The following is a 12,500-nucleotide window of genomic DNA, read 5'->3' as shown; positions in this document are numbered from 1 at the left end:
GTAATAATAAGGATAGTAATAGTGTGTGTTTACCTCCTCCAGTCGTCGCCGCTGCTCTTGCTGCTGTTGGATCCTCTTCTGTCTGTCGGCCAGGAGCTGCTGCTTGTAGCGTTCCTGCTGCACGGCCTGGAGAACCAAGAGAACCAAGAGAACCAAGAGAACCATGATCTGAATACTTCAACGTACTAATTATTATTATTAGCAGGGGTGTAAAAAGTACCCAGAAATGATACTTAAGTGAAAGTATGGGTACCGTCTCAAAATCTTACTAAAGTAAAAGTCAGAGTATCTGGCTAAAAACACTCTTGAGTAAAAATAAAAAAGTTTCTACTTTTAAATGTACTTAAGTACTAAAAAGTAAAAGTTCCGTTTCGTCCTCTTCATCACCCGTACTATCGTTTGTGGCCATCTTCTGTAGCTTGTCACTCTGACTCTATTATTCTGATAGCAGGTGTTTAATTTGATTAATCAATCAATTATTAAAGATTAAAATCTCTTTTTTGCTTGGCCAGATCGCTCTTGAAAAAGAGATTTTAATCTCAATGATGCTTATCTGGTTAAATAAAGGATTTGATTGATTGATTAATCAAAGATCCCCTCTTTCTAGTCTTTGCACAAGGACCAATCAGCATGGGTATGGGCGGGTTCATTTTCCATAGATGGGGATTTGATTGGCTGTTTTTAAATTTAAGTGCGGCCGCAGGATTAACACTTTAAGTGTCGTTAGTTCATGCCGCCAGTTGAGTGGCACCAACGCTATATAGCGTTTGTTTGTCGTATTTTTTTTTATTTGCGATTTGAATTCATATTTCATCAATCGAGCCTCACACTAGTGTTGCAGAGTCTCTCTGAGCTCAATTGGGAAGATACCGCCCCCTATCGTCTCTCCCTGTGTAACTGCACCCCATTAGTTTAGACTGATGGGGGGGGGGGGGGGGGGGGGGGGGCGGTCCAGCCTCCTCATGTTACTTTTCCCTCAAGCCAACTGAAGAGACCCAAGTGTAAAGGCCGAATGAGTGTTTTTTGTTATAGATTATTATTATTATTAGTATTATTATTATCATTATTGTTATTATTATTTCCAATGGAAGGATATGATTTATGGGAATGTTATGATTATCTGTGTAACCTGTTGGGTGGACTCTGTTGTACTGTGGGCGGATAACCTGCACCACAGGTGGGTCGGCCCACGGCGCGGCGGAGATCATTAAATGGGTGATAGGGATCAGCTGTAGGGGGGTAGCCGACGGGGAAAGCATATCATTTTCTGACCGCTTCGGGAACGCTTTAGAATAGTTTTATCTTAGGAAACACTTTGAACAATTAGAACCACGGTTATAGGACGCTTTAGGATCGCTTTGATCACCTCTCCCATGTAACCTACATTTTCTAAATAAATCGGATATCACGTTCGGTATCTGATAAAGGAACTCAAGGTGTGGAGACTATTATTTGGATGGAGCGCGTATGGAATCACTCCCCGACTGCCACTGGAAGCGGACCCAGGCAGAGGCCGCTACACCAAGTTGATCGCCGGCCCTCAGAACAGCGTGGATTATGTATTTCCAGCACCCAACGCTGAATCAATAAACGCGATCGATATTAGGAATGGCGATCAGGAATTGGAATAATCTTTTTGGATAACATCTGATCTGAGGTAAGGAATCTATTTTACCAGTCTTGGGGTAATCAGAGCTTTTTTCACAGATATATCAACGTGTCCCATATGTGTGTGTGTGTGTGTGTGTGTGTGTGTGTGTGTGTGTGTGTGTGTGTGTGTGCTCGCTGATCAGGAAATGAGAGAATATACTTTTCAGATCGCTTCTATAGCGTGCATAAGTACACATATACTATCAATAATCTATCGTTTATTTGAAAACGATTCATAAATAGGCCGAAAAATTACAATGTTTTTGTGTATCCAGAATATTCCAGTAAATGCCGTTTATCACGGAATCTATATATTTTCCTGAAAAACGAGGGCTTTTCAAAATGATATAAAACGGAAATTAACCGATTAAAAAACAATCCGTTTGGACAATGTTGACTGCAAACAAGTCATTGATAAGCGACGGGCAGATTAGACACATAGCCATAATTTAAGACACAGATTATGCGTTCACAACGCTATCATTGAAGTGGGTGCTGGCATTTAACCACGTTTTACCATGTTCACCAGTGGTAATCAAAGTGTTAAGGTCAAGGTCAACTTTATTTATATAGTACATTTAAAATCAACCGAAGTTGTACCAAAGTGCTGTACAATACAAAAACAGAAATACTAAAAGAAACACAAAATACAGTATACACACAAAGTCATAAAAACTACAATAACATTTTATTTAATAATGTCAATTCAGCCAGAGAAAACAAATATACTCATTAAAATAGTTGGACCTGCGATATTTGTACTTTGTAGGTCTGCATTTTAAATGTAAGGAGTCAAAAGTATGTTTTTTTTCCTCTCTGAAATGTAATTGAGTAAAAGTACAAGTATACAAACCTAATAATACTCGAGTAAAGTACAAAAATCCCCCAAAAACAGTACTTAAGTATTGTAACAAAGTACAATTACTCAAGTACTTTACACCCCGGATTATTGGTAACCCTGGGTCACAGTCTAGGGTGGGCCTGGTGAGAAGAACCATCATAATTATAATCAGAATAATGATCTGAATAGTACACGATAATATTACAACAAGGGCAGGGCCACTGCTTTTCGCAAGCTGGATTTTGTGTTGCGTAATTCTTGCAATGTTTGATCAGGAAGAAGGGCGAGCTTCCTCGTTTTCATCAAGGAAACTATAAAAGAAGGAAGGGTCATCACGTCACCGTGTGCCAAGTGTGGAAACCTTCGGATTGCCCAACATTGAGTTGAATGGGTTCAGCGGTCTCCTTATTTACACAGGTCATTACCTCGGATGTCAGAATCATCTGCAATTTGTTGCTTTGTTAACCCTTTCACTGCCACACTGCAGAAGGTTAACCCTTTACTATCACACTATACCGATGGTTACCGCCGGTGGCAGTGAAAGGGTTAACCTGCTGTCGTGTGGCAGTGAAAGGGGTTAACCTTCTGTGTATTGTCGCAGTGAAAGGGTTAACCGCTTGGTAGTGCGGCAGTGAAAGGGTTAACTTGTTAACGCTTGACGTATATTTCCTCAGATAGCTGCTATATTTTAGATATTTTAATACAGGCTTCAATAGGGAGGTGTAGTGGTTACGTCATTGCTGTTTCCGGCCGGTCCACCTCGCAAAATTGCAACGTATTTCCCCCCATTGCCCATTTCTAAATCGTCTCGTTTAAAACAAATAAAGCATGAACATTTGCATGGTGTACCTTTCTGTGCGTATTCATCCACAATCTATAGCTCAACATGAAAATATTCGCAATTAATCGGGGAAAAAAAAGAAATCGCCAAATCTTATTTCAACCAAACATGCTTAAACAATAATGTCAGTGATAGAAGGGAACTCATTTTGTGCAAAAATGGAAAGCTTTTCAATGTCCATGAGGCAGAATTGTTACAATAGCTGATAATCAATTTTCCCAATGATAAATCCCTATACGGGTGGACCTCGCGGGCGGTCCAAAGTGACGTCAGACCACACCTCCCTATAGCAGGGGTTCCCAAACTTTTCAGGCCGGGGCCCAGAAAATAAGGCGTCAGAGAGCCGCGGCCCAATGCACATCGTCTGGCTTTTTTTTTTTTTTTTTTTGCCAGGCGACCGATTTTTTAAGCCAAATATCACTTCAATCCTATTAAGTTAGTTCAAGTTAGTTATTCATTTATATGTGCTATTTATGAGAGGGCTAACTTGTTGCAAAATAATAATGATAATAATAATAGCCTCATTAAAATACTATTGTTGCTTCGGTTGTTTTCAGCGTTTTATGTGCATAATCTGTTATTTAGTTTGAAATGTTCGTTGAAATAAGTAGATTTTTCGTTTTTGTTTATTTATTAAGTTAATATAAAACCATATAGTCACATTTTAGAATACAATAGAATAGAATTTTAGAATACAACTAGAAACACTGTCCTGGCCTGCTTCTAAGTTCAGTGGCATGACAAAAAAAAAAAAAAAAAAAAAAAAAAATTTTAAATCATCTCGCGGCCCACCCGTGGCTGCTCGCGGCCCACCTTTGGGTCGCGACCCCGACTTTGGGAACCACTGCCCTATAGAACTGACAACAACGCCTGGCACCAAGCAGAGCATAGAACGCTGGCGTTCTGACGTGATGATGATGATGGCCTTTCCTTCTTTTCTTTAGTTCCCTCGTTGTCAGATCAGATTCCATGTGATTTGTGCCGTTTACACTGTCACATACACACAGTATGAGCTAATTGATTCGGGCAACCTTCGCCGACAGTGTGAGCGTAGCCCAAATCGTCAACAAACAACAAACTCAGTATCTGATGATTTTACAGGTGTAATCCTCGCTCTGATCTTTTAGACGGCCCCCGACATCTGTCTCTTTGTGAAAGTTATGTCATTGGTTCAGGGTTCAGAGTTCAGAGTTTTTATTTGCCACATGGAATCATACAATCATAGTTTCTTCATTACACAATCATAAATAGTCATTCCATGGACAAAAGGAGCAGGAAGAAGAATAAATCTTATAGTTACCTGCCCCTTATTCCTAAACTAACAAGTATTTACTTAATGGTCGGCGTACAACCTAATTTACACAAATAATCATTTATACCATTATAAAAGAAACACACAATCCACAGTTAAACAAGAAAAAATTAAATAATAATAATAAAGAATAAAGAATAAAAGAAAAAGAGAAAAAAAAGAAAAGATCTCACTATTCAGATCACATTTGATTTTCATACTGACTAAATATTTTTTTGAATTGATAAACACTATTACATCCCTTAAGCTCGCTATGGAGAGAATTCCACAACTTTACACCAATAACTGAAGGACACATCTGTTTAAGTGTGGTACGTGCAAACTGATGTTTAAAATTTTATTTTTGGTGGGAGGGGTATTAATTTGGTTCACACATGCACCGAACCGAAAGTCTTATACCGAATGGTTTGGCAGGAACACGCGTACCGACACACCATTAACTACTCTACTCTACGTCGTGTCGGTTTAAAAAGCTCACTGACCTGCAGTTGTCGTTGCTGGTCCCCCGGCCCCCCCTCTCGCCCCCCCTGGCCACGCCCCTCTGTCTGTAACCGTAGAAACTCCCGCCGTAACGTCCACTCTCCCGGAACATTCACTATGGAGCTGGTAGAGAGACACAGGAAAGACGGGGAGAAGGGGGGGAGAGAGAGATGGATAGAAAGCGTGGAGACAAAGACAGACAGACAGACAGACAGTCAGATAGAATAGATAGCAGAGAGAGAGAGAGAGAAAAATTAAGAATATTACATGTTACGCCTCTCTCTCTCTCTCTCTCCTCTCTCCCTCTCCTCCATCTCTCACTCTTGAAGCAACAGAAGTTCACCCTATAGGAAAGAGCAGTCATTTCCTCTGCCATCTGGTGTTGTAAGTCCAGAGAGGCATGTGAAGGCTAGAGCATCTGTCACACACACACTGCCGTGCTCAATTAGTCACATAATGACCACTGAAGTACAGGGGAAGTTGTTTCTGATTGGCTGATAATTGCATGTGACAGTAGGCTAACACTACATTATGATAGGTAGCTACAGTAGGCTAACACTACATTATGATAGGTAGCTACAGTAGGCTAACACTACATTATGATAGGTAGCTACAGTAGGCTAACAGTACATTATGATAGGTAGCTACAGTAGGCTAACAGTACATTATGATAGGTAGCTACAGTAGGCTAACACTACATTATGATAGGTAGCTACAGTAGGCTAACACTACATTATGATAGGTAGCTACAGTAGGCTAACACTACATGATGATAGGTAGCTACAGTAGGCTAACACTACATTATGATAGGTAGCTACAGTAGGCTAACACTACATGATGATAGGTAGCTACAGTAGGCTAACACTACATTATGATAGGTAGCTACAGTAGGCTAACACTACATGATGATAGGTAGCTACAGTAGGCTAACACTACATTATGATAGGTAGCTACAGTAGGCTAACACTACATTATGATAGGTAGCTACAGTAGGCTAACACTACATTATGATAGGTAGCTACAGTAGGCTAACACTACATTATGATAGGTAGCTACAGTAGGCTAACACTACATTATGATAGGTAGCTACAGTAGGCTAACACTACATTATGATAGGTAGCTACAGTAGGCTAACACTACATTATGCCGACAGCCCTATATTATTCCCCCATTTCTACTTAATGTTCCCCCATCAAGATTAGTTCCCTCAGACCTACATCCCCACAGCACAGGTATATGGCCGCTCCCTAATGCGACCTAACGTGTTGCTGCCGACCCTTGACCGATCGCTAGTTAAGCTAACAAGTGTGAATAATACGATGACGAGAGGGAGAGGTTGTCCTGACCTGGGCTCTCCTTCCTCCTCCAGCGCCTCATCCTCCTCTTCCTCCTCACTGCCACTGTACTCATATTCTGGACCCTCTGGAGAGGGAGAGAGAGAGAGAGAGAAAGAGAGAGAGAGAGAGAGAGAGAGAGAGAGAAATAGTTCATTAAATTGAGAGAAGGAGAAAGACAGAGAAATTGAACATGATGTTGATGATTTCATTATTAAAATATTCATGATAATTTATGATAATGTATGATGATTTTTTTCACAACTGATTATTTAAATTGTGGGACCCACATCCACAGAAAAGTGGAGACACAAACTTTTATAAGCAAGCACGCACGCACGCAAAAATATATATATATAGAGAGAGATAGGGGGAGATAGCAATATAACTTTAATTAATATAATACATAACCTTATATCTCATACTGGCTTCAGCATCTTGCTTTGCCTATTGGAGAACAGGCCGAAGTGTACCCCCTGTTAGCTCGTGAAGACTCTGGCAGGAGCACTCATTCAGGGGTACTACGACTATGCTTGCACCTCATGGTACCAAAGCACCTCAAACGAGCTAAAAACAAAATTACAAACATCTCAAAACAAACTGGTCAGACTACTGCTTGACCTTACTCCTAGAACCCACCTCACCCCTGCCCACTTTGACAACCTAGGATGGCTTAGAGTAGACGACAGAGTACAGCAACTTGCAATGGGCCTGGTCTACAAGATAAACTATATGACTAAGGTACCCATGTACATGTCAAAATACTTCCCAAAGGTCAGTGAATACCACGACCACAACACCAGAGGGAGTTCCACAAATCATGTTAAACCCAGATTCGGCTCAAACAAGGGACTAAACACGTTTCGGAATTATGCCACATCAATGTGGAACGCCCTACCCACAGCTGTAAAGGAATGTGAATCACTACCCACTTTTAAAACCACTCTCAAGGAGCACCTACGGGAGACTGCAATTCGAAGCTGGCCCCTGTAAATGTCCTAACCCAACCCCCTCCAATGTACAGTAAATGTCCTAACCCAATAATACACGAGACCCTCTTCTTGGGACCAAGTAAGGTTTTGTCGATAATCCAATGTACAGTTACCCCCCCACCCCCACCACGCCTACCCACCCAACCACCTCCCATGTACAGTGCCCACCCCACCTACCCAACCCCCCCCCCCCCCCACCCCACCTCATCCAATGTACAGTTTCTTCGTCAAATGTATATACTCTCTTTTTCAAACTCTTTTTGTATCACAAACAGTACTGTATTTGTAAATCTGGTACGTCATAAATGTATAGAAGTAGCAGTACTAGGGCGGTTAGGTGGTCGAGCGGAGATTGCGTTCGTCACCAGCCCCGGAGCTGTGAGCTTGGTTCGCCTGTTCGAATCCAGCTCACAGCTCCGGGGTTGTCACCAGCTTGGCTGGCCGTCTGCACTGATACAATTGGCTGTATTAGAGGGTGGGAGAAGCTGGCGGGGTGGGTCCGGGTCGTTGTAAACAGCGACTCCTACAGTTCGGTCGGGGCGCCTGCTAAGCGCGGATTGGACGTGAGGGGGATAGTGTGGTCCTCCCACACGCTACGCCCTCTCAATGAGAATCCACGCTGCCAGGTGAAAAGAAGCGGTGATTGGCTGGACGTGTGTCGGAGGAAGCACGTGGTAGCCTCCACTCTCCCAAATGATCTGACTGTGGGGGGTAAAGCGCAGCGACCAGGAAGGGACTGGGAATTGGCATACGACTAACATTGGGATGGGAGAAAATCGGAGGAAAATGGAGGGGGAAAAAGACTAATACAAAAAAAAAAAAAAAAGTAGCAGTACTGTCTATCTGTATGTCATGTATGTTATGATGAATTGAAAAATGGGGGACCCAACCTCGCTGAAGGTACACTGGTACGAAGGCACCAAACTATACAACAGCGCACAAGAGGCGACGAGGGACATGGCCCGGAGAGGATGGACGGCGCCGGGAGGAGGGAGAGAGACCGACGCTGATACAGAGGATGGAGAGAGCGCGCCGATGGACCAGAGTTGAGAGACGAGGACGAGGAGAGGAGGACGGGAGGCGTGAATACTTTCCCCAAGGTGGTTTGCGCGGCCTGATTGGCCACTGACGCTTCTCTCACCGCCCAATCGCGTTGCGCCTAGCTTTCAGTTCCACAGCCCAAGTCCTTCACCTTCAGTTCCACAGCCCATTTCCTCGTATTGTTTTCATCTCTCTATATTAACGTAACACGCTATTCATATCAATCGACATCACATCAATATAAATAACGTGTTGTTTTCATCTCTCTATATTAACGTAACGCGCTATTCATATCAATCGACATCACATCAATATAAATAACGTGTTGTTTTCATCTCTCTATATTAACGTTAGGCTGTAAAAATCTGTTCTTTAGGCTATATTTAGTATAGTTTATTAGACATAAAGCATTTAAAAATACTTTGATTAGTCTACATCAATAGCACATTGTCAAGGTTGAGAGAATAAAGTCTATATCAACTTATTTCCATCAAGGACCTTGGTGTAGGCTAGTTAGTTTTAGTATATTGTGCACGGCGGTAGCGAGTTAGGCGATAGTTAGTTTTAGTATATTGTGCACGGCGGTAGCGAGTTAGGCGATAGTTAGTTTTAGTATATTGTGCACGGCGGTAGCGAGTTAGGCGATAGTTAGTTTTTTTTTTATTTCGTTTTTTTTATCTTTTTCCCCCTCCATTTTCCTCCGATTTTCTCCCATCCCAATGTTAGTCGTATGCCAATTCCCAGTCCCTTCCTGGTCGCTGCGCACTTACCCCCCACAGTCAGATCATCTGGGAGAGTGGAGGCTACCACGTGCTTCCTCCGACACACGTCCAGCCAATCACCGCTTCTTTTCACCTGGCAGCGCGGATTCTCATCGAGAGGGCGTAGCGTGTGGGAGGATCACACTATCCCCCTCAAGTCCTATCCGCGCTTAGCAGGCGCCCCGACCGAACTGTAGGAGTCGCTGTTTACAACGACCCGGACCCACCCCGCCAGCTTCTCCCACCCTCTAATACAGCCAATTGTATTAGTGCAGACGGCCAGCCAAGCTGGTGACAACCCCGGAGCTGTGAGCTGGATTCGAACAGGCGAATCCAGCTCACAGCTCCGGGGTTGGTGACGAACGCAATCTCCGCTCGGCCACCTAACCGCCCTGGCGATAGTTAGTTTTAGTATATTGTGCACGGCGGTAGCGAGTTAGGCGATAGTAGGGCTAATGCGATTGGGCACTGAGAGAAGCGTCAGTGGCCAATCAGGCCGCGCAAACCGAACGCGGAAGGACAACCACCTTGGGGAAAGTATTCACGCGGACGGGAGAGGGAAGGGAAGGGACCTGAAGCGATTCGAGGCAGATCAACAATGAAGACGGACAAAGAAACACAGGAAAAGGGGCATGGAGGAGGAGACGTGAAGGGCCACGGTGATCCGAGGGAGGATAAGTACAAAATAGAATAAACATGAAAGACTACCCAATACATACACAGAGGATAATGGGGGATACAAGGGAGGAGTGAGAATAGCCACAACAGAGGAAGATAAATGAACAATCACTCCAAGGAAAATGTATTAAGGACACAAGTCTACAACACATAGGGAATAAATATATATAAACACACAGGGAACACTACACATTGGAACGATATGGAAGCATAATGGGATCACATGTGGCACACAATACAAATAGACTCGCTGATAAATGTCTCTGAACAATAAGAAAAATAAATACAGAGCATTGACCGGGAGCTCTGGGGCAGTTCACAGAACAAATGTGGACAAAGGATAACATAAGGAAGACATTGCAGATAGTGGAGGAGATACAGAGGGAAGGAGGTAGTGCAGTACTGGTTAGTCTAGATGCAGAAAAGGCATTCGACAGTGTGGGCTGGGTATTTCTATACAAGGTACTAGAGAGGTTTGGTTTAGACAAAGACGCTATGAGAACGATTAAAGCACTATATCAGGAACAGACAGCAAGAATTAAGGTAAATGGCAGCCTGACGGACCGAATCAAACTAGAGAGGGCTACCAGACAGGGCTGTTGTCTTTCGCCGATGCTCTTCGATGTATTTATCGAACCACTGGCACAATTTATTAATTAGACAGACTAAGGACATCAAAGGGGTAGAGATAAAGGGGACAGAACACAAACTAGGTTTATTTGCAGACGACGTGATAGTATATATGAGACAGCCAGACACAAGCTTCCCGGTACTGATGGATCTACTGAAAGAATATGGGCACTATTCAGGATATAAGCTTAACATGACGAAGACACAGACCTTAACATGGAACTATACGCCAACGACATAAATTAGGGAAAGGTACGGAATTAGATGGGACATGGACACGATTAAAGACTTAGGGGTAAACATCACAAGAGTGGGGAAACTGTTTGATGCAAACTATATACAGATTAATCAGAACATCAAGAGACTTAGAAAGATGGACAGTAATGCCCCTAGACTTCAACTCAAGGATAGAAATCATCAAGATGAACATACTACCAAGGTTATTATACCTATATCAGTCTTTACCCATACCAATACCACAAAACCAATTCAGAGAATGGGACAGACTGATATCGAGATTTATTTGGGCAGGGAAGAGGCAGAGGAAAGTTACTCTACAACTACCAAAGGAGAAGGGGGGAATGGCAGTACCCAGTCTGAGAGACTATTACTAAGCAGCACAGCTCATAGCAGTGACATGCTGGTGCAATGTAAACTATGAAGCCAGATGGAAAGACATTGAAAAGGAAGGGGAGGGATACAATGTACAGGCACTAATAGGGGATATGGAACTATTTAAGAGACAGGAACAATTGCTAGATCCAATCACTAAATTCACTTTAAATATATGGAACACAGTAGTAAAAACACACAAGTTAGAAAAAGAATCCAAGGTCTTGAGATGGGTAACACACGACAATAGATTCAAGCCGGGGAGGGGAGATCATGGATTCAAAAGATGGGAAAGGGGGGGGGGGGTAACAGCGATATGTACAATGATAGAAAAGGGAGAAATACAGACCCTACAAAAACTGAAAGAAAGATTTGGACTAGAGAATAAAGACCACTTTAGATATCTACAGATTAGAGACTATTACAACAAAGAAATAAGAGGAGACAAGGACGAAGAACAGAATGGAATAATTAGGATGATAGTAAGGGCATATGGAGGGAAGAAAGGGAGGGTCATATCAGCAATGTACCAAGCAATAATGGACAGTAAGGGGGATACAACCAAATACATAAAAGAAAGATGGGAGAAGGAACTAGAGATCGATATTACAGAGGAGGATGCAAAGTACAGCACTCAACAACTGGTTCAAGGGTATGGAGGGAATTTGGATGGAAGAACATAATTAGATTCTTTATAACACCAGGGATAAAAGGCAAATATGCACCAGCACAGACATTTTGTTGGAGAATGTGTGGAAAAGAGGGTGCGAACCACACACACATATTCTGGGAATGTCAGAAAATAAGAAATTATTGGGAAAGAATAGGAGAGACAATAAATGAAATAATAGGATACGAAATACCCCAGACAGGCTTAGTGCTGTATCTAGGAAATCTGATGCAGGAAGATATACAGGGGGAAGACAAATATCTGTTAAAGATACTATTAGTGGCAACCAGGAAAGCAATAACCAGACTGTGGTACAAGGAAGATCCACTGACTAAGGACCAATGGGTAGGAATAGTAGAGGAGATACAAGAAATGGAGAGAATAACACATATGCTGAGGTTACAGGAGGAGAAATTCATATCAAGATGGGAAAAATGGGAAGACTGTAGGACAATTAGGAACGACACCACAGAAGAATGAAAAGGAAACAAGAAAAGGAATTGAGATGTAAATAAACAATGTAATGATAGAATTGACCGATGAACCCATGTCACCCCCTGTCTTTTATTTCAGTTTTCTTTTTTATTATTATAATTTTTTCTTTATCGTCTCTGTTTGTTTAATTGTATTGTCTGAGTTGTTTGTAAATCAAAAATGA

The 12,500-nt window shown here is 42.4% G+C and overlaps 1 protein-coding gene across 1 annotated transcript in view; it reads right to left on the bottom strand.

The window, feature by feature from the left end:
• Window positions 1–12,500, bottom strand: part of LOC311242870 (mitogen-activated protein kinase kinase kinase kinase 4) — a gene marked incomplete at its 5' end in the record, with an annotated part of 207,353 nt that overhangs the window by 92,104 nt on the left and 102,749 nt on the right. The window contains 3 exon segments of the mRNA XM_084331936.1: window positions 34–126; window positions 5,127–5,247; window positions 6,471–6,546. Coding sequence (XP_084188062.1) covers window positions 34–126; window positions 5,127–5,247; window positions 6,471–6,546 — 290 coding nt within the window.

This window comes from Notolepis coatsorum, assembly GCF_963971535.1.
Source record: "Notolepis coatsorum genome assembly, chromosome: 16".
Classification (NCBI taxonomy): Eukaryota; Metazoa; Chordata; class Actinopteri; order Aulopiformes; family Paralepididae; genus Notolepis; species Notolepis coatsorum.
The sequence above is the reverse complement of the archived record's forward strand: the minus strand, read 5'-3'. Positions and strand labels throughout refer to the sequence as shown.